Below are 23,687 nucleotides of genomic sequence, written 5' to 3'. Positions count from 1 at the left end.
TGGAAAGTTTTGTTCTATTTTATTACATCCTTACATAAATGGGCGAATTGCAGAGAATACCAACATACTTTACTGTGACTACCAATTAAGGCAATGAACTATAGTTGCACACAAAAGCATCAGCTTCCAACCCCAGCAACGCGGGGGGATCGCATCTAGTTTTAATTAAAAAAATGTTGTTTTTCAAATTTGTTCTCAAATGTTCCCGCGATAAGAAATGTTCTCGATTGAACGCTCCCCTATATATATATATATATATATATATATATATATATATATATATATATATATATATATATATAATGAAAAAAATATGAAAATACAAGGATGGTTTTATCAAATTTTTAAATAAATTATGAATCACAAAAAGATCCAAAAGGAGAAAAATAAATGGTGCCAAAAAGGCATGAATCACACAATAAAAGAAGCATATATCAATAATCTTATTTGTTAATTTCATAACTTTAGCCTAAACTTGCAACTAGTTGCTTTGATGCTAATCTTATTATTTGCAGACAGATTATCAACTACTAACATGCATTTTCCCAATATTCTCACCTTCATCAACTTCAGTTTTCCAAGTTCGATCTTCACCGGAACATCCACTTTTAGGTCTAATGGAATCTGACCCGTTTGTTGTTGTTCTTGTAATGCCGCCAATAACGTCCGTCCATATTGATTCTGACCCGATAACGCCACATTTAGCACGGTTTTGTTCTGGTGACCTTGGTAGAATACGGGCAGCGAACCTTGACATAGGTTCGTGTTCTTGTACCACACGCTTAAATGACTCCCTTTTTGGTAAAAAATGCCGATTTTCTTGTTTGGATTGGTGGCGGTTATCTGGACGTTAAATCTTGCGTAGAGGGATAAATCAAGATTTAGAGTTAATTGGGATATTGTCAAGCGGTCGACAGAGTAGTTGGGTATCTTTGGTTTAAATACAAGGTACAATATGCCAATAATGGCTGCAAAAATAATCAACAGAGTGATCAGTATGCATAGTGTCCAACATATGCATTTGCAACATGAAGATCTCTTTTGTTTTTTCGTATGTGTTGGTGGTGGTGTTGGTGGCAATGGTGGTCTTAGGTGGTGGTTGAGAGGCGGTGCTATGGCACTCTTGGTATTCCCATCTGCCATTGAATGAATTTTGTTTATTTTCTGATCTCCGGTTGTTTGTGTATGTGCGTGCATGTTTTTTGTTTGTGGTGGTTGTGGTGGCTCCAATGGCGATCTTAGGTGGTGGCCGAGGCTTGATGATGCTTGAGCCGGTGTTACCCCACTCTTCGCATCTGCCACCGGATAAACTTTATTTATCGTGTGATCGCCCATATCGTGTGTGTTGTGTTTCGGAAAAGAAATATTGGTTAAGAAAAATGTGAAAGAATATTTGGGTTGGAAGTCCCTTGAGCTTTTCAAACCTAAAAACACGTATATGTAAAGGCATCCATGTGAGTGTTAGTGTTGGTGTTAGGTCAGCTACAACTACAACAACGTTTACATTGTTGACTTACTTTCGTGATCTAAATTACTATACATATACTACGATTATATATTCGTTCATTATCATTTCTAAAAAAAGGGGGTAAATTACATGAATGGTAACCTTGGTTTGGGGTTCACAAACTAATTAGTAACACAAATTTTAATCATTAAGTTATAAAAACCAATCAGTTTATAAAACTTTATAACTGACCGTTGTAAATTGTAATTTAGATTTGATGATTATATGGTTATTAACTTATAATACCCGCCTTTGTAAGTAATTACAAAGTGAAATTATTTTTGGGTATCGTATTTATATAGTATTTTATGTATTAAAATAATTTTAAAAAAAATTGTCACTTACATAGATTAATGTATGTTAACTGTATGTAGACAATTCTAGTTTTATGTGGAAGGGGTTATTTGTTAATAAACGTAAGTTGAGAGGTTTATTTTGAAAGGGTTAATAAAGAATAAAATAAGTGAAATTGGTATGTTGTTAAGCTAACTTCTTGTTAGAAGCGTGTTGTGTGTAACATTACTATAATCGCTTTTAATAAAGTTTGGGTCAAGAGGTGTCTAATATAGTGAAATTCCCTTGTGAAATAAACGTATTTTGTGTTCTTGAGGAAATAATTGATGTTTTAGTTTGTTTTTGTGAAGATTGTGACATCATTATAACATGTTATGTTACGTTTGATATGTTCAACTCCTCAAATTGAGTTGAAGTGTAATATGAATTTATTTGAATAATTACTCGCCTAAGTAAAATATTATGATAATATAGGTTTTTTATTATTTTATTGTCGATTCGAGTTGAAGTGTAATATGAATTTACTTTACTAACCTAAGTAAATATTATGATAGCGTAGGTTTTTTATTATTTTATTGTCGTCAAATCGAATTGAAGTGTAATATGAATTGAATAATTACTAGCCTAGCAAAGTAAATATTATGATAGTATAGGTTGAAAGGATTTCTGCTTTGTGATTAACTAAAAATTTCCATGCAGAAATTGCTCACGCATGACATATACTTATGGGCTGTTTGGCATGATCTGAATTTTTAAGATCTTAATTTTTAAGAGGACTGAATTTCTAAGAGAATCTGAATTTTTAAGATCTGAATTTTTAACATGATGTTTGGCTGGAATAGCTGGAACCTCTGAATTGTAACCTAAATAATAAAAATGACAATTTTACCCTTCCTTAGTTTTGTGTTGTGCTAAATGATAAATGCATAATTGATAAAAACTACAAATGATCATACAATAACCAAATTAAACATGAATTCTTCCAAATTCACTTCTTTCAATCAATGGAAACATAAACATCATACTATATAACCAAATTAAACATAAATTCTTCCAAATTCGCTTCTTTCAATCCATGGAAACGTAAATATCATACCCATGGAAACATAAATATCATACAATAGCCAAATAAAATATGTTTCTATTTTTTGCTACTGCAAAAAATACGTTTCTATCACTCTTATCTCAGCAGAAAGTTATACAAAACAGTTGCTGATTTGAATGAACTTCAAAACATGGTGGTGCCTTTGATCTCAGCTTCTCTATTTGGTCATACAAATTGTAATGGAGATAATTGCAAAGTAGCACCGGAAGCGAAGGGCGTCGCTGGCGGCGGGGCTGCCGGAAGCGATGGCGGAGGCACCGACGATGGTGGAGGATTTTGCAAGTCCGACCAACAGCGGAAGGGAGAAGACAGGCTGCATCGAGTGAAGGACAACGAGAAGAGGGCAAGAGTTGGGTTCGCTGCAGAGCCGCCGGTGGCGCTGGCGGTGTATGAGGGTGGAGGTCGGAGGTGGGTCTCGCAAAGCGGCAAGGAGAAGATATCGGCGTTTTGTTGGAGATGTGTTGGAAGGAAAAGCAACCCGTGAGAAATAGAAAGAGTAGAGGGGAGCGGTGGGCAAAAAAGGAACACGACTCTCTTATTTTTTTTCAGACTCTACCTTATATCTGAAATATTAAGAGCCTTTTAAAAGATTAAGAGGCAAAAAATAAGAAGCTATCAAACAAGCTATATCAGAATTTTTAAAAGGTTATCTCTTAATTTTTCAATTAAGAGGTAAACAAACAGGGCCTTAGACAATTATTTGTTTAATTAGCAAAATCCAAATGTTTATAGCCCAACACCTAGCAGTACCTGATGAGATGTTTACTTGTTCAAATCTTATATTTGTCGGTCGTTTAATTTATGAGTATATTAAAAAGTGTGTAGCCATTTCAAAATTTTAAAAATAAAAAATAAAAGCAAGAATGTTAAAAGATCAAGTGATGTATTGCAAATATGTGTTTTACTTTCACATGTTGCATTTATAAATTATAATAACATTACAGCAAACACACATCCACTAATCACATTCTTAAATCTATGTGTTTTATCCACCACGAAACTTGAAATCATGTTAATATAGTGATTATGAAGAAAAAGGACGACATGTGTTCCAATGATATTAATTATAGAACGGTGTATGTCCTAAAGTGGTTTACATTTTCCTCATTATTTTTGATTCACTGTTAGAATCTCAATGCAGTGTAAGAAGACATATTCTCCTTCCTTTTTGGTATGTCTCTACCAATCGGTTGGACAATTTCTTCTAACTCGATCTTGTCATCTTCATTCAAATCTAACCCTACACGAGCATCGAAAGAAGTTGTGTAACCACTTGACGACATTTTTATTCTTTTTCTTCCTTTTGCTTCAGCTAATTTGTCTTTGAATTCTTTCCATTTCAGACTACGAGTTAAAACTTTCCAATAGTCATATTTGAATGACTTTCCTTTATTGTCCTCGCGAAACAATTTATACGTCTCTTAAAAAATTTATACATTACTTTGTCCGCTTTCCCTTTGAGGTTTTAGGTTGTTGTACAGCACGTTCATTTTTGTAACAGTCTTTACGATATCTCAAAACTTTCTATTCATTTGGTGTTTACTACGGTAGTTATCTCGCCCATTTGTGTGAGAAATTTTTTGGTAATGTGTAGCCAGAAATGGTCAATCGATTATTCATTTCCTTTGTTTGCATCCTCGGTTATATCGACCAACGCTTGTGTCAACAATAATTATTTCCTCGGAGTTCACCCTTGAGGATGGCCTTCATTTTGATGGGTTTTATATGTTCTTACTATGATTTGCAGACAACTATTGAACATCAAGAACCTTAGAACTATATTGCAATTTTCAAAATTACTAAAGGGATATTAGAAAATACATATCTTAGTTTATTATTGTAAATAAACTAGTCGAATCCTTTCTTCAATACTCTTGGAAGCAAGCATCATAAGTGTCGTGCCTTTTAATGGCTCACACCCAAACCCTAGCAAATTGAAGGCTAAAGAGGAGAGAGGAGGAGAAGGAATAATTTCGAATCTAAGACTCTTTTGAATCATATTTCGAAATTCTAAACCCTTAGAGGTTTATATAGATGTTAGGAAAGTATTGGATAAGGCAAGTATCTCCAAGATAACCCCCCTAAGGCATCCAAGACTCCTTAAAGTCCAAGGAAACCCTAGAACCTCTTCTAGTTTTCGTCCACCCCTACTAGGAGGTTCTAGAATTGGTCAATGTTCAACTTTTGAACATTGTCACATTTAGTCCTACTTTTAATTAATCTAATTAATCTCAAAATTAATTCCAATTAATTTCTGATTAATTCTTAATTAAATAATACAATTTCTAATTAATATATTATTGGGTTTAGATCATTTTTGGTCACTTAACTTTTGGTTTTGTTCTCATTTGGTCACTTAACTATTTTTAAGTTTTAAAAGGTCATAAAACTTTTGACTTTGTGCTCATTCAGTCACTTAACTTTAGGTTTAGTCACTTAACTTTTAGATTTGTGTTCATTTAGTCACCTAACTTTTAAAATTGTGCTCATTTAGTCACTAAACTTTTAAATTTTTTAAAAGTTTAGTGACTAAATGAACCCAATTTTAAAAGTTAGGTGACTAAATGTAACCAAAACAAAAGTTAAGTGACTAAATGAGCACAAAGCCAAAAGTTTGATGACATTTTAAAACATAAAAATAGTTAAGTGACCAAATGAGCACAAAACTAAAAGTTAAGTGACCAAAAATGATCTAAACCTTATATTATTCTCACAATATATTAATAAATTATCTATTTTGATTTCTAATTAATTTAGTAATAATATAAATTAATAAATCAGTCTCTCTCTCTCTCTCTCTCTCTCCAAATAGTGTTCCAGTCTTTTACTAGGTTAGAGGGCAACCCAAAAGGACTTTGCTACTATTAATTCAAGTACATACCAATCTATTTATAGGCTTAGACACCTAATCCAACAGTCACCCACTTGGATAACTCTATAACTATAATTGTTAGTATAACTTCTAAATTAATCAGCAAATTGTAGCTTCCAAAAACCACTACCAAACTCTAACTCGGTCAGATATGTGACAACTGTCAATTTTGGATCCAACAAAAGTCAACAAGTCAATAAAAGTCAACTCGACCCGTATTAGAATTTTAGGTGAATCTTGATGTTTCCTAATGTACAACTTACAAGTATTAATCCGAAATACCTCTCTTTTCGCAAATTATTGAATAAAAATCCTATTTTGGATTAACAACGTTAATTTCGATAATTCCCACATATATTATTTTGGTATAAACAATCTATTTATAGGCTTTACCATCTTTTTTTTTTATAAAAACACTTAGGTTTTTATAAAGATTAGGAGGGTTGGCTTTGGTGCATGGAAAGACCCAATATTGGTCATGTCTTGCTTCAACTTCACAAAACACATTACCCGTCATACAACCAAGCAACCATCACCTCACCCCACCCTACCCCCCTCCCCCCTCCCTTCTTACTTACGGCCGAGAGGCCTTCCCCCTCTCATCATCTTCATCATTTCTTCAGCTTACTCCATTTCTCTCAAGAACAAAGCTTCTCCTTCTTAGGCTAATTATTCCAACTGGTTCTTAACATTTTGGTAAGTGTTTTCTTCATAATCTAGTGTTTCTACACACTTTCATACTAGTTTCATCTCATTTACACACATTAACATGTGTTAAAATCCATAGCATAATACCATCTTCAAGTGTTCTTCAACCACCTTCAAGTGTTCTAAGCTTGATGATCTTCATCTTCGTCTCTTTATCCAACCACAAACACACTCAATGTGATTTCATACCCCATATTTTTGAGATTTTCATGCTTTAGGGAGAGGGGGGGGGGGAATACAAGTAAAATTTGAATAATAACACAAATGTTTGCATGTTTCATTTCTATGTTGTGTATAAAACATTATTTGTATGAAATATGGTTATTACTGGTTTTTAGAACATTTATTTGTGGTATGATAGTTTGAGATTCAAAACTAAGAAAAATAAACATAAACCATGCTATATGTTCATAAGAAAAAGTTATAACTACAAAGCTACAAAGACTAAGATTTTTATGGACAAAATATGGCTTTTCTAGCAAAAATGGTTATAATTTAGTTATTATACCACTTTTGTGGGACATAACCCAAAATATGTTGTTTTGGACATGTATTTTGAAACTAGACAAAAATATCAAGGAGTTAGCTTTACAAAAAGAAAACTAAAAAATCTATCATTTTAAGTAAAAATGGATTTTCAAATAAAAATGGTCATAACAAGTTTATGGCATCATTTTTGTGGGTTTTGACTAAAAACATATGGTTTTAAGCATATAAAGTTAACTTGAGTTAAATACCTAAAAAAGGTATAAATAAGTTTTATAAAGTTATATTTTACTAGTTACCACCGGTAAATGTCGTTAAAAAGGGCCAAAAACTAGAAATTGGCTTTATCCTACTAAATGTTCTTATACGTGTGTTAGGTGTAAATTTATATGATATAATCTTTTAAAACATCTAGACATGTTAACTTATATGTATTTATATATATGATTATATAAATGGACTTAACAAAACATTCATAATTAACTATAACTGATATAGTTTATGGGTCACAAATACTACTTTATCATTTTGTACGAAACATATAATTATTTAAAGGTATAATTATTTTACACTATGTATTTACTACGGAAAGGGAATATTCCCACTTACAAAAGGGTTTTCATTACACTATACGTAAACCTGTTGATACAATTTTGTGAGTCATAGTCTTCACGTACCCATCAGAGTACCTACAAAAGTCTTGTATTATAACCAGAATCTCCCATAAGAGAGCGTGATACTTGTGTATAGATCTATACGAGACCGAAAATCCCGCACCTAAGTTGCTAGCTACAGTTAGACTGTCAGGTCTAGGGTGACAAATGTCTAACATTCCGACGCCCGAAGAACGTCGTAACAGGCCATCTATGTCTTTTAGCACGGTTATAATAACTCACATGGGGTATTAACAATACATTTGGTTTACGGGGCTAACATACATTCAAATGGTTTTAAATAATGATAAAACTACATGATACTTTTTTCCAGTACAACACTACTTACATTTTTGGTCTTAGAGATTAAGACTTACAGCTCATTTTTAAAGAAAATATTGGATTTTCTGAAAGTGCACACTATCATTTTACAAGGAAAAGTTACAGATTTTTCTCATACAAAACTCTTATGAACTCACCAACTTATTTGTTGACACTTTTTCAAAACTACTTGTATTCTCAGGGAATCCGTAAACAGGTAATCAAAGGGTTTTTGTGGATGGGGCGTCACAACGTCACGTTAATTATTTTTGTCTTATGTATTTGGTATTGAATCAAACAATGTTTTGGATACAATGTAATCTTCTTATTTATAATTATGATGGTTGTATGTCTTCGATCACTATTATTCATTATGTTATGGTACTGTACATGAAGTCATCCACCCTCAGACGTTTCTGCCATTCTGGTTTGGGGGTGTGACTGATTGGTATCAGAGCATTGTTTATAGTGAGCTAAGTATATCAAACCATGTAAGATATACAACTATAAATACAATGGGGGCTAAAACACTCTGACTAAAAAGTATACTTCTAAGATAAAATGATATTGTAGTAAAGTATAAGTACATACCTATATACTAGAGTTGTGTCATAACAAGAACCATATAAAAGTATTAAGATAAGTTGGACACTAAGACTAAGCCTAGATAGTTATGTAATCATATATGGGATAAATATAGTCTGATCAACTATATTTATGCGAGATATGACTAACATGTATTTGGGAATAGTCGTGGTGGATAACGAATCTAAAACTTACCAACACCCCATACAAAGAAACTCTAAGAAAAAACATAAAGTTAAAATACTATAGGAGTATTTGATAATACTATAGAACCATACACCTAGACTATTTATGTGTCACTTATACCTTGTCCCTTGCACAGACATCATGGCAGGATTTTATTTGCCGGGAGACCCCTATTTCCACAACCAGGGGAACGGGGGATGGATAAAAGAGGACCCTGAAGTACAAATGGAGGAGGATCCTGAGGAGGATCCCGAAGAACAGATGGAGGATGTTGAGGAGGATGATGACTCAGACGAGGAGGAGGACTGCGACGCGGGGTCCGAAGTCATTAACCCGCCATATGTCGCCTGTGTTCCTGCGCACCGACAGGGTTTCCAGGGGCCAACGCCCCGTTGGGCGGAGGATTTACATAGGTGGAGCCGACAGCAGGGCCAACGCTCCCCTTATGGCATGGAGTGAGGCTTCTACGACCTCAGCCATGGAGGTCCAGCCGACAGGGCTCTCCCTGTCATGATCCATCAGATCACACACCTCGGTGAGCAGGCCAGAGCATCCACTAGCCAGATTTTGGATGTGGGTGCCACCACTGAGGTCACTGCTGCCCGATTCCGACGACTGGATGAGGACCACGACCGGACATGTGGGATCATCGACGGCCTCCAGGAGGATCTCACGACCGCTCGAGCGGAGACCAGGGAGTACAGATATAGACACGCTTCCCTTGAGTAAAGGGTGATTGAGGCCGAGCGCCGAGTGGAGGAGATGCAGGTGTTCATGGCTACACTCCGGGGGCCACAGGATACCACACACTGCGAGTAGAGCCTATACTACTCACTTTTTGTTATAGATTAGGTTTTACGAGTAAGCGTTGGTGCTACTCCTTCTTGTATGTAGGTTCGACCCTACGGATAAGTGATTACACTATTCCAGGGGTCGTTATGCTGTCAAAATGTTTCTTTATTTTGATGTATTGTAGACCTTCTTAAAGGTCAATTTTCCCAAAACCATGTACTAATATATGTTATCAATGAAATTGGCATGCATTTTATTTCATTGGGTATTGCAATTAAATTCATAAAAATTGTTATGCAATTGTTTACTTATTATAGTAGATTTCCATTTATGAATTGGTTACAAGTTATAATAAAGGCGGGTATAACACCTACATAAATGAGACATTCCATTTCGATAATGCCCGATTCATGACCATTATCGAGGACTTACCATTATTCCACTTTTAAAACTTTATGGTAGAAGGATGCCACCACGAAGAATCAACAGACGTGTCGTCAACACATCAAAAAATCCCACCGCCACCACCTCCACAAATGGACTCCGCCATTTTCCAAGCCGCTATAACAGCTGCAGTGGCGGCCGCCATGGCCCAAATCGGCAGTAATGACATGAATGGGAACGGGAATGGAAACGGCAATGGGAGCTGGAACGGGACCAACAGTTTCAATCTTGGCGAAAGCCAAAGGCACCATCGAATGTTCTCCTACAAAGAATTCATGAACTGCAAGCCCAGAACCTATCATGACGGCGGCGGTGGCGTCACCTTGAAAAGATGGTTTGAGAAAACCGAGTCCGTATTCGAAATCTGCTCATGCCCGGACGAATACAAGGTCAAATACGCGACTTATATCTTCGCGAACTCGGCCTTATCATGGTGGAATGCCCATGTTAAAACTTTGACCCTTACTGTGGCTAACTCCATGAGTTGGGAGGACCTAAAAGTCATGATGCTGGGAGAATATTGCCCAAGAAGCGAAATGCAGAAGCTGGAACAAGAGTTGTGGGACCACACCATGTCGGGATCTGATGTTGCCACCTACACCGCCAGGTTTAACGACTTGGAAACTCTGTGCCCCGGGATGGTCACCCCGGAAGCCAAGAAGGTGGAACTCTACATCTGGGGGCTATCCCCTAATATTCAGGGAATGGTCGTGTCCGTCAACCCAAGCACCTACGACAGTGCCAAATGTTTGGCACAAACTCTTTTCGAACAGGGAATCCGCCAGGGCATTATGGCCCCCACACCCAAACAACCAAAAAGAGGAGACAACAAGCGAAAGTTCGAGAATAAGAAAAAGGGCCAACCCACTCAACAGACTGTCAAGAGACAACAAACCATGGTCGTCCATGCCACCACCGTCCCTGCTGCCCCTGCACCAGCCAAGCAATATGCTGGGACACTTCCAAAATGCAACAAATGCAAGTTCCATCACAATGGAGCCTGCCGAGAGATGCACTGCAATAATTGCAACAGGAAGGAGCATACCGCACATTTCTGTAGTGCGCCGACACAAATAACCACCCAATCCACTAATGATGGGGTGAGTCAGGTGTGCTACGGATGTGGTGAGACGGGACATTTCATGAGGGAGTGCCCAAAGGAAAAGAACAAAAATGGTGGGGGCGTGGGAAGGGTTTTGGCAATAGGGCATGAAGAGGCAATGAAGGATCCTACCGTGGTTACTAGTACGTTTCTCCTCAATAACTCATATGCATGCATACTTTTATATAGTGGTGCGGAGAAAAGTTTCGTGGGCCATAGGTTTAAACATTTACTCAAACAGAAGCCCTAATCACTAAATGAAACATTCACCGTAGAAATCATAAATGGAAAAACAGAAGTCACTAAAGATATATACATAGGATGCACTCTAACTCTAAACAACCATTCCTTCCAATTCGACCTAATGCCGGTCACAATAAGGAGTTTTGGCGTTATCATTGGCATGGATTGGTTAAGTCCTCACCATGCTGATATCCTGTGTTACGAAAAGGTCGTTTGTCTTAACCTACCAAGTAGAGAAACCCTCGTCATTTACGATGACAACCCCGAAGCGAATCTACAAATCATCTCTTGCATCAAGGCTCAAAAGTATCTATGCAAGGAATTCCACGCCTTCTTAGACCACGTTGTTGATGGGAAACAAGAGGTGAAAGACATCAAGGATATTCTAGAAGTCCGTAACTTTCCCAATGTGTTCCCAGAAGACCTTCCGGGAATACCACCCATGCGCTAAGTCGAGTTTAGAATCGACTTGATTCCTGGATCCACCCCCATAGCCAAATCCCCATACCGTTTAGCACCTAAAAATGCAGGAATTGTCCAGTCAACTGAACGAACTGCTGAGCAAGGGATTCATCAGACCAAGCTTCTTACCTTGGGGAGCACCGATCTTGTTTGTTAAGAAGAAGGACGGATCATTTCGCATGTGCATAGACTATCGAGAACTGAACAAACTCACCATCAAGAATCGTTATCCCCTACCCCGAATGGACGACCTTTTCGATCAACTGCAAGGATCGAGTTACTTCTCAAAGACCGATCTGAGGTCGAGGTACCATCATCTGCGGGTCCAGGAGGGGGATATTCCTAAAACGGCATTCAGAACTCGCTACGGACATTACGAGTTCGCTGTGATGCCTTTCGGATTGACTAATGCACCCGCGGTGTTCATTGACCAAATGAACCGCGTATGCCGACCTTACTTAGATAAATCCATGATAGTATTCATCGATGACATCTTAATATATTCACGAAGTGAGGAAGAACATAGTCATCACCTACGATAGGTCTTGGAGACGTTAAGGGCGGAGAAGCTGTATGCGAAGTTTTCGAAATGCAAATTCTGGATCCGAAGGGTGGACTTCTTGGGACACGCGGTCAGTGAGGAAGGGATACACGTGGATCCCTCCAAAATCAAGGCAATTGAAAACTAGGAAGCACCTAGAACACCGACAGAGATCCGCCAGTTTTTGGATCTTGCTGGCTACTACCGAAGGTTCATACATAATTTTTCCAAAACCACAAATCCGCTCACTACCTTGACTCAGAAAGGAGTGACTTTCAGCTGGGAGGATAAACAAGATACTTCCTTCCAAACGATAAAACAAGCCCTATGCAGTGCTCCAATCTTGTCTCTCCCATAAGGGATCAAAGACTTTGTGGTCTACTGCGATGCGTCCAAGCAGGGCCTAGGATGCGTGCTCATGCAACGAGGAAAGGTCATACATGACAATACGTTTAATAACATCATGTTACTGATGCGTTTACACATTACCAATGTACAACCGAATTGTAAATTACAACTCATATATCTCCGTTTTAAGAATATAAGATATTATCGTCTCACAATTACTCATGATAGAGTCCATGAAGTAATTCTCTGAGCGTGGGTTTATCCAATACTTAAATATCCATTTCTAAATACTCATGAATGTTGTAGCAATATCATTGTTATGTCTAACTCCCTTAGACAATATACAATCCACGTCATGACAGTCTGAATTCACTACTTACTTCCTAAAGTATGAGCGAATGTGGAATTTTAATAATTAAATTATTCAGGAAGTAAAACATGCAAAGTGAAACACAATAATAAACTAATTAATTATGGTCTCAATCCTATTGAGTATAAATAATCTCTATTATTTAATCACCATAATAATTACGACTTTATTCGTTGTACAATGTTTCGAGTAATCAACTAATCACTTGGATTAAATAACATCAGTCATGTCATGTTATGAGCATGCATAATATGCCTCTCTATGGTCCTTCATTTGTAAATAGATCAACTGGACATTATTCCAATGATTCTCATTTCACAATTCCAAATTCTTGTTACTATCTAAAATGTATTGGAATTCCAACTTTACATGGATTGACATTCTGTGACGTCGAGGCTTCAAAGTTACAGAGACTGAGCCAACGATATTACAAAATGTTCCATTGGAACTTTATTACTAGAAACAATTTCATGGTAATGTAGTTTCAAATTCAAGGTACACTACTTGAACACTTCTCTTTCATTAAAGTTTCCAATTCACATGTAAACTTAATAATCAACTCCTATTATGGAAACATTTCAATATTCTCATAAGTGACATCCCCAATTTCACGGTCGTAAAAGACTGATTTGTTTATGCTTTATTTGAAAATCAGCGTAACATTTTAAAGAAAGTGTTGCGGAATTTGTTCCTAAAAATATGATAAAGATTTTATCAAAATCATTTATGAAGAAATGTATTTCATTATATTAAAACCTCGGGATGTCATTGTCAATACAAATCAAAAGCATAAACTGAAACAACATAGGCCTTACAACATTTATTTATATCTACTGGCCTATAATCCATAAACTCTCATCGGATCATCACATCTATGCTCTTGTGCCATTATCTGTTATACAAGAAACCTAGTGGGTCAGTTTTGGGAGCCTAGTGAGCATATAGGGTTTTCAACCCACAATAATTAAGTTTATCAGTTTCATCAAATCGATCAACCCGATTACCCATTCCCGTTATCCTCACTTTCTGTCCCTAAAACATCTAATTCGAGGGACCTAGCCTAAGGATTTTCATCGGGATGGACACTACTGCTAAGGGGGTTCCTCAGCAATATATGTCCGTAAGGCAACCATGAGGGGGGATGGAGTACACCGGTGAACACATCGTTCATAAACACCTACTGTTTGCGAGCCTGCCAGCGTTCCACTAGACTGTCTAGAATAGTCTGTGGTCATCATCTATACTCCGCTAGATGACTGGATCATCGTAAACATCGAGGCCTCTTATCATTTTATTTCATCACACATCAACTATTTCATCTACCTATGTTCTACCTAACATATTCGTAGATATAAAATACATATATTGTTTAAATCATTTCAAACATGTATAAATCGTTCATCCAACATAGATATCAGGAACACAAATAATATGCATACATATCATATAATTTATATTAAATAATTCATATCTATGTGTAAGATGAAAGCAACTATGCACTCACTTGTTAAAGTGATGATTCCCAACTCGGGCAGTGCTTCGCTTCTTAATAATTTATTTTCCTTTGATGAAACCTAGTATTATTACCACTAGATTTTAGTCTAATATTGATCGCGACTATTTACGAGTGTTATTATTTTATAAGTGTGAGACAATACTTTTCAACCACTATATACATACAGGGGCCGGACATGAAACACCGGAGGGGAGAACCATTTTGGCATTATAGCACTTCTAAAATCCAACAACCCTATGCGGTCCTTCAAACCAGATTCCCCGTACCGCAAGTAGTTAAAAGATATTATAATAACACTTTGTATATTATATATATATATATATATATTGTTTATAAGTTCATAATAACGATAATAAATTAAAACATGAACTATATTTAAAGTATGGTAAGCATATCTCACTTACCGGGAGGTTTGGCTAAGAACCGGGCACTGCGGGGCAGAACTTCCGAGCCGAAAAGCTCTTTTTTCTTGGAGCCTTCTGGCATTCCAGAGACTTTCCTCTAGCACTTATAAGTTACTAGGGGTTGGGGGATGTTTAGTAGAGAGGTTATAGAGGGAAATAATGGTGAAGGAGTGAGTAAAAGAGGCAGCCCTCGTATTCCTTTTATATGCTCAAATCTGCGGTTACGCTAGGCGTACCCTCGCAGGTACGCTGCACGTACCACGGTGCTCAGGGTGTACCAGCTTACACAATGCGTATGAGTGGACATGTGGAGTGCTTCGGGTGGGGCAACGTGGTTGATCCGGAGCCATGTGTTGCGAGACCGCGGGGGATACAGGTTATGTACGCGGGGCGTACCCTATACCCTCGCAACAATCTTATCAATTTTCTAAATTCCGTAACTTTGGCATACGAGCTCCATTTTTGACGTTGTTTATATCCACATGTAGGTGAAGACGTACTCTACAACTTTTGTTTAGACTCTGTCAGCTAACTTTGACTTTATTTTTAAAGTTATATTTTTAACAGGGCGGAATAGGTAAAGTCCGTTAAAAATTCATAACTTTGTCATCCGACGTCCGCTTTCGTCTGTCTTTTTATCGTTGAGCTCCTATTAACGAGATATCCGATTCCTGTTTAGTTTGTGTCTGCTAAAAATCGGTCGATCTTAGATTCGAATTCCGGGCTGCATATTACTATGCTAAATCTTAGAAAAATTATAACTTCCTCATACGAAGTCAGATTTGGACGTTCTTTTTATGCACGCTCTCGGTTTAACGTATACTTAGAATTTCATTTAGATTTCTAAGGATAAAAATTACATGATCGTAAACTCACTTTTTACGTCACACAGCGTTGTGCCGGTTTTGTTGCGAAACTTCGATAGGTCATAACTTCTTCGTTATAACTCGAATTTCGGCGTTCTTTATATCTCCAGAATCCTTGTCACGACCACTAATACTTCTTCATAAATATTGGGTTCATCTATTATTTTATTTTTGACGCTTATTTTCATTCTTAATTTATTATATCTTATAAATAAGTATAATGCACATAAAATCACATAATTCACATAATATTCAAGTAATTCCTCTTTATTACTTCAAAGTAGGTTACAATTGTTGACCCTAACTATTACATTATCATACTAATGTTTAGCCTAGAAACACGGGCGTTAAATCATACGATCATCAATTTTGACCAAGAATCATCTCAATCTAAAACATGTCACTATTGTCCTCCAAACAATATCATATTTCCAACTGTCCACAAGCAACCAGTATTTTGGTATAATCTTAGAGTGTTCTTGATAGTTGTTTCACAAATTTATTCACACAAAAATTCTAATCCTTTTCCCCTCAATGCTCAAGGCATTTGGAAAAATCAGAATAAGTAAATATTACAACATATGTAATCGATCCTATATCCGAAGCATATGAGACTCGATTCAATATATCTTACATAAGGATTTCATATCAGTTCAATCTCTTGCTATAATATATCTATATATCGAATCTCCTATGTTGAATCATTTCAACATGATATTCATATACATCTATGACAAAGTTATATTAAACTATACGATCTAAACTTTTAGAATCGAAACAAAGTATGAGTTCCCTCCCTTAAGCCTACTATAGCGAAACAATTCTCAAACTTTTGCACTTTGCAAATTGAAAACTTTGTTCCCTACCAACAATATTGCCAAACTGCAATACTTAGCATAACAATTATGCCCCCACTAGCTTTGACATGTACCCAGAAATCAACTAGACTTCTAGAAATCAATACTCTTGACTTTTCTTACTAAAGTAAAGATTTTTATTACTCGATGCTTCGAAAAGTATCCAATTAGACTTCTTAAGCTTAGACACCTTCATTGGATAGCTTATGTATGTTCAAACCCTTTCAGAACTTAAAACTATAACTCTTAAAAGTTCAAACATTTCCTTGCTATTCCTCACAAATCGAAATATGAAGAGGGATGCCGTAATCATATTGTGAATTTGAGAATGCAATTAACACAACCAATATCCATATTGATCTTTATCAGATCCTCTAAAATCTACTGACAAAAATGTTTCCTCATATCATTCTTATGAATTAAAGCGAAAACTTTGCCACCTAGATTTTATGGTGCATACGTTCTCATCCATGTGAACCTATCACTTCCAACCTACAATCCTAAGACAAGGTTTAGGATAAAACCAAATTAAAATTTAGCTTTCCTTCATGGACTGAACTTCGATATTCTAAATTTCTTGTCCTCTGGTAGCACAAGGGCCTACCAGTGCTTCCGTGTTGTTAGCAGTTCACCATTTTGTGATGTGATTGTTGGGATCCATTTTTGTTGTAAAAAACTATTAATGAAAGAAATAGAGAGAAAAATAGAAAATATGGTGTATGTTTGATGGTAAAAGTGGATGGATTCTTTATAGAGTTGTAAATTGGTATATATATATAATTTTTGACCATTACAAAAAAATAAAAATAAATACATAAATAAAAAATAAAAAAATAATAATAAATCTTAAACATTCTTGAGCGTTGGAAGAAAAAAAAGAATGGAGAAAAGAGATGAGAGATAATGCAGGGAGGAGTTCATGTTTGACGAACCACCGCACCCACGGTGTGGTGTGGTGAACCTGGTGCGGTGAAAGCTCCAAGTCAGCAAAACCATATCATGCGGTGCTTCTACTTTGTTAGGTCTAATAGATGTCATTAAAATAAATGTATAAGCATCCACATCATTTATATTACTAGCAAATTTTGTGTTTTCCTATCTGTGAATTATCATATTGTTGTCATTTGACAACAAGTATAAAAATACTAAATTGCAAAATTTATAAGAGTAATAATGATTAAAAAATATAACGAATGTTTTTAGGTTTTCAAGCTTATGTTATATGTACATATGACATGGGTAGCAAGCCAGAGTGATAAAGATAAGGACAGGATATGAGCGGTGATGAGGGTAGAATTTTCTGACGAAATTTCATGATTGTTCCTTGTGGTTTGCAAGGCATCACATTCAAGATAAACTATCATAAACTATCATAAACCCTACTTGATTAACCTTTTGTATCTCTATGTGAAAGTCCTTACACATAACTTGTGGAAAGTTGTTAATGAAAATGCTTGTAAAAACACACCTAAATATGTATGCATGAGTGTGTGTAAGATGAAACAAAGTGTAAAGAAACGATGCAAATCAGGAAGACGTCAATTTGACCTGATCTTGCAAGCACTTAGGGTAAAATGGGTGCAGAATTAGACAAAATCAACATAAATAAAAGTTGTTAGAAATTGAGTTTAATTTGAAAGGACTTTGAAATCAGGTTATTTTTTAATCATTTTACAACTATAAGGAGTTTTACCAAACAATAAAAAAAATGCTATAACTTATATACTATATATTTTTTGTCACCATATAAACTAATTTCTAACACTTTCTAAAAAATCTTATTTTGCTACATCAAACCAATAACCACAAGTGCTTTTTATTTTGAAACACAATCCCAAACACCAGTTTGATATTCTTATAATTTTCATATTTAGTCGCTTTTTATTTTGAATCACAATCCCAAAGACCTCTTTGATATTATATATATATATATATATATTAATTACCAAATGTGTGAGGATTTACCATTCATTCCATTCCACGTATTTCATACTTTCAAATTTTTTTTTTCATTTTCCACCTTTTACTTTTATTTGTTTTTATATTTTGTACCTCTAAATTTTGATGTATTTTTTTTTCATTTCCCACCCTTTATTTTTATTTGTTTTTATATTTTGTACCCCTAAACTAATTTTTATGTAACAATTTTTATCCTCAATTTTTTTTCATTTTCCACCCTTTACTTTTATTTGTTTTTATACTTTGTACCCCTAAACTAATTTTGATGTAACAATTTTTATCCTTATAATTTTAAAATTTATATATATTTATATTCTTCCTCCTTAATTAATTTTTATTTAACAGTTTTAAACCCTTATAATTTTAAAGTTAATTTATTAGTATTTTATATATTATAATTTGGTCACTTACTATATTTTAAAGTTACATTTTGACCCTTTATATAATTTTTTAATAATCTTTTTTTTTATTAATTTCTTAAAGATACACTTTCAAGTCAATTGTTTGTATCCATGTTTTATTTTGATATTTTTGTGCTCCATTTTATATGATTTAATCGTCTTCGTTGTATATATGGTGTCAAACTGCGTTTTTTAACATACCGGAGCTTCCGCCGATGGTCCAAACTCTAGTTGGTATAATTTTCATATTTAGTCCCTATAGTTAAATATTTAGTAAAATTATAAAAGAGACAAAATGGGAGGTATTTGGTCAATTTATTCAGACATTCTAACGAAGTCAAACATAAGGACCTACGGTGTTTGATTTAACCAACTAATTTTACCAATTAAAAAGATCAACCCAAACAACTATAATTTCTACAAACAGATTTCAATCAATAAACGAAAACTTATGGCGCAAATTTTGCAAAGAGACAACAAAAAAGTAAAACCCAAAGGTAAGGTGCTTGTGTTCATTCGTTTGGCATGTGAATGACACAACGCAAACACTTTCCTGCAACCATTAAATCGAATGCTTTATTTATGTCTTTGAATGGAAAATTATGCGTGATGAGGTCATCAATCTTGATTTCCTGTGCATACAAACAACAAGAGTTGTTTTGTTACATTAACAAATTCACCCATATTTGGAATTAAAAAAAAAAAAAAAAAAAAACTAGTTTACCTCCTTTAAATACATGTCGATTAAAGTGGGAATATCTGATTTTGGTTTCCATCCTCCAAAAAGAGACCCTTTTAGTGTTCTTCCAGTAAGAAATAATCCGTAGTGACATGCTACATCTGGGTTTGTCTTAGGAACCCCAAGGGTAACTGTCACACCCCACCCCTAATAATTAATTAATGACAAAAATAATTATCTCAAATAGAATTTTTTATTTTTTAAAAATTAAGAGATTAAGAAAGGAGTTAGTTAGGTTACATCACAGCAAGAATGCAAAGCTGTATTTATCATCTCAGTGTCTCCAATGCATTCAAATGAATAGTCTACACCACCATCTGTAAGTCGCTTGATAGCCTGAAATCATAAATACTATAAGAAATCAACTATTGGTTATAAAATCATTATTATTATTTATTAACATAAACATAGTATTAGCATACCTGTTGAACTGTCTCATCAATGTCATTTGGGTTGATGAAATCTGTTACTCCAAAAGCTTTTGCTGCACAAATAACAAAATTCATGATTCATCAACAATTTTTATATACTAATTAATCACATCAAGAAAGACTCCTTGTTATGAAAATAAATCGTGTGTTATTACCTTTCTCTTTCTTTTCAGGATTAGTGTCCACCCCAATTATCCTAGATGCGCCCCTTATTTTAGCACCTTGTGCAACCTAATCAATTCACATTTCAATTAACCAATAAAAATGTTATAAAAACAGGTTTAGATACACTTACAGATAACCCTACAGTTCCCAAACCAAAAATGGCAACTGTTGATCCTTTACAAACATCAGCAACATTCCAAGCTGCACCCAAACCTATAACAAATAAAAATAAACAATTTTCTTATTTATGAATAATGCAAAATCGGTCCTTGTGGTTTGCCATTTTCTTTCGTTTTGGTCCCTCAAGTTTCAAATTTTCAAATTTGGTCCTTTTGGCATTACTTTTGTTGCGGTTTTCGTCCCTGTTTTAACTTGAAAAGACTATTTTGCCCTTACATAATTTCTTTTTGATTTTCTTTTCAAATGACTAAAAAAATGGGTCCCTTATTTAATACAACTTAAAATTATCTAGAAAAGACATCAGAAGGGCAAAATAGTCTTTCTCAAATTGAGGAGGGACCAAAACCACAACAAAAGGATGCCAAAAGGGCAAAATAGTCTTTTTCATTTTGAGAAGGGACAAAAACCACAACAAAAGTATGGCCAAATTTGCAACTTTGAAACTTGAGGGACCAATTATGCAAATTTATGTTTTACAAAGTTTGTTTACTTACCTGCTGCTGTTCCACAACTGAGGAGGCAAACTTTTTCTAGAGGGGCAGTTTTGGTGATTTTTACAGCACATCCAGAATTAACAACTGTATATTCACTAAAACTAGAAACAGCACAATAGTGATAAATGGGCTTCCCTTTGACAAAAAACCGAGTTTTTTGATCACTATGCATTACACCTTTTCTTTCTAACCCTAGTTTTTGGCAAATGTTGCTTTTTCCAGAAACACATTGTTTGCAATCCATGCATTCTCCAATGAACAATGTCAGAACATGGTCACCTTCTGCAAATTCAGTTACTCCTTCTCCCACACTCTCCACAATCCTGCAATGCAAAAAATACCAGAATAAATTAATTTTTTCTTATTACAGCATTGTATTCTATTTTCTGATTATATGTTATGACAAGTGTTGATACTTACCCTGATGCTTCATGCCCAAATATTCTAGGAAATAGTCGAGGTTGTGCCTGAAAAAAATTAAAATCCAGTTTTTATACATGAATGTTCAAGCTAAAGAAGACCAATATAGTATTTACATTTACATGAAGGAATATATACAGAATGTATACTCTAACTAACTTCTTAACAAACTAGTATTAAACTTAACTAAACCAGTTATGTACAATGATGAGAGATGACATGTCAAAGTGATGAGGTGTAAGCATTGTAACAGACAGAACATGGAGGACATATGGGCTTCAGTGACTATCTACATATCTATATTATCATCATATATTGTGTACATGATAATTATAATCATTACAGCGAACATCAATATAAGTACTAATTCAACAAAAATTCACAATAGAACAAATGTTACAATAATGGAACAACTGTGAAACATGGTTACTAATTAGTGACATTGTTCTATTCTATAATTAGATACTTTGAGATAGTTAGGTACTTTCAAATTGATCATAATAATTAGTCTCCTTAAGGCAATCATTATCATATTTGACAAACACTCTGAACTGATTATTGGAGACTAACCACAGTCTCAAAAATACTCCAAAAGGATCATGATACAACATAGTTTGTGATGATGACAAGAGGAAAATAGGTAATATTGCATTGAGAATAAGAGAAAACCCACAAATAATAATGAAATCTCAAATGGAAACTGTTGCAATACAAATAGGGTTAGAGTAGTAATTGAAATTTCTTCATTCACCCTTACAATTATTAATTATACTCCCTCCCTAAAAGGTCAATTTATCGTATTAGAGTAATGTAATTTTCGAATACATTGAGATGAATTTCAATGTATTCTACAGTTTAGAAGATCAAATGCAATAGCTAACCTGAGAGAGCCAAGCGGTGACATCGCTGCGACAAAGGGAGGTGGAAACAACCTTGATCCGTATTTCCGACGGTTGCGGTGGGTTGACTTCCACCTCTTCAATCACCATTGCTTCCCCTGCCCCCGATGCCACCGCAGCTGTAAATGTAATAGGTAGTTAATTTTCAGAATCATCACCAACCACATCTAATACTACCAAATAACGATTTGAAAAGAACGGAAATTACCTTTGCATTTGATGACTCCTCCAGGGTTTTTGGCAAAGGTGGAGCTTGCTGACGACATTTTCTGTTGGTACGATTTGAATGTTTAGGAGGATGTAGGCGTATTTGTAGGGTGGATCGGAGGGGAAACATAGTGGTAGGTTGGTGATCATATGTAATCTGGTGCTTTGAGGTTTGGGGTAGGTGAAGCAGGAAACTAAAAAAAAAAAAAAAAAAAAAAAGGAATTCTTTTGGGAAGTTTTGATAAAATCAATTTGATTTTATTTTCTTTGTTTAGAATTAGAAAATGTGAAAAAATAATTCCATTCCATTTTTTACATTGAAATTTTTGTCCCGAAATACTAACATCATCTTCAAACCAAGAGTTTTAATACCATTCACATCAAAACCAATAGTCTTTCAATTATGCTATATATGATTACTAGCATATCAACAACTACCTTATAATTCTTCATACCAAAAATAAACTCGACTTAGCCACATCACTTGAAAGAAGATTTACAAGAAGAATTTATTGGAGTGATCAAATATTAATAAGAGTAAACTTCAAATTTGGTTCTTGTGGTTTCTTGAGTTTTGCGGTTTTAGTCCTTGTGGTTTTCAAATTATAAATTTTGTCATTTTCAACGGATTTGGTCCCTCCATTTAATAGGCCTTAATTTACATACGCTAAACCATGTAAAGTTAGTATTTAGACCTCTGTTTTGTATATTTATTAATATCTTTATTTTATTCGAATTATTAACCTAAAAAACCCTAACCCCTTTATTTAGCCCAGTACGTCTTTCCTCTTCCTTGTGTCCCCCACCCTTCTATTTCCGACAAGGCGCACTACCACCGATCTTCTTCTTCATTCAATGTTTCCAACAAAGAAACCCTAGCCACCACCGTTACTAAATCTAAAGAACCATCACTACCTTTGTTGTCGTGTCTGATGTTATTTCATAAACCATACATGTAAATGATCTTTTTGGAGTTTCTAATACTTTGTTTAAAGTGTTCTTTATTTGGTTTCTTTTAAAAAATGTAATGTTATGGTTATTTGAAATTTTTCTGATTTTGTTATTGTTGATATTCTTTGAAATCCGAAAATATGATGAGTATATTGCTATATATGATACTCTTAATCATA

At 35.0% G+C, this 23,687-nt stretch overlaps 1 protein-coding gene and 1 pseudogene across 2 annotated transcripts; both read right to left on the bottom strand.

Annotated features, from left to right (window-relative positions):
* Nucleotides 1-395: 395 nt before the first annotated feature.
* On the bottom strand, nucleotides 396-1,403 carry LOC145116275 (NDR1/HIN1-like protein 6 pseudogene; annotated as a pseudogene).
* A 17,915-nt stretch (nucleotides 1,404-19,318) lies between these two features.
* LOC145115209 (alcohol dehydrogenase-like 6) lies at nucleotides 19,319-22,726 on the bottom strand. Of its 2 annotated transcripts, none has more exons than XR_013711475.1 (10): nucleotides 22,559-22,726; nucleotides 22,333-22,469; nucleotides 21,452-21,498; nucleotides 21,032-21,354; nucleotides 20,488-20,570; nucleotides 20,348-20,423; nucleotides 20,184-20,245; nucleotides 20,002-20,097; nucleotides 19,747-19,892; nucleotides 19,319-19,654 (listed from the first exon to the last, which is right to left on the bottom strand). XR_013711475.1 is itself a non-coding variant. In XM_079051446.1 (10 exons), the coding sequence occupies exons 1-10, from the start codon at nucleotides 22,614-22,616 to the stop codon at nucleotides 19,535-19,537; spliced, it is 1,164 nt and encodes a 387-aa protein (XP_078907572.1). In that variant the 5' UTR covers nucleotides 22,617-22,724; the 3' UTR covers nucleotides 19,319-19,534. The 2 variants fall into 2 exon arrangements, 1 of the variants encoding a protein (XP_078907572.1); XM_079051446.1 differs by having other exon boundaries at nucleotides 19,747-19,908; nucleotides 22,559-22,724.
* Nucleotides 22,727-23,687: the final 961 nt, after the last annotated feature.

Source organism: Lactuca virosa, chromosome 5, assembly GCF_052849685.1.
Source record: "Lactuca virosa cultivar CGN04683 chromosome 5, Lactuca_virosa_CGN04683_v6, whole genome shotgun sequence".
In the NCBI taxonomy this organism is placed as follows: domain Eukaryota; kingdom Viridiplantae; phylum Streptophyta; class Magnoliopsida; order Asterales; family Asteraceae; genus Lactuca; species Lactuca virosa.
The sequence above is the reverse complement of the archived record's forward strand: the minus strand, read 5'-3'. Positions and strand labels throughout refer to the sequence as shown.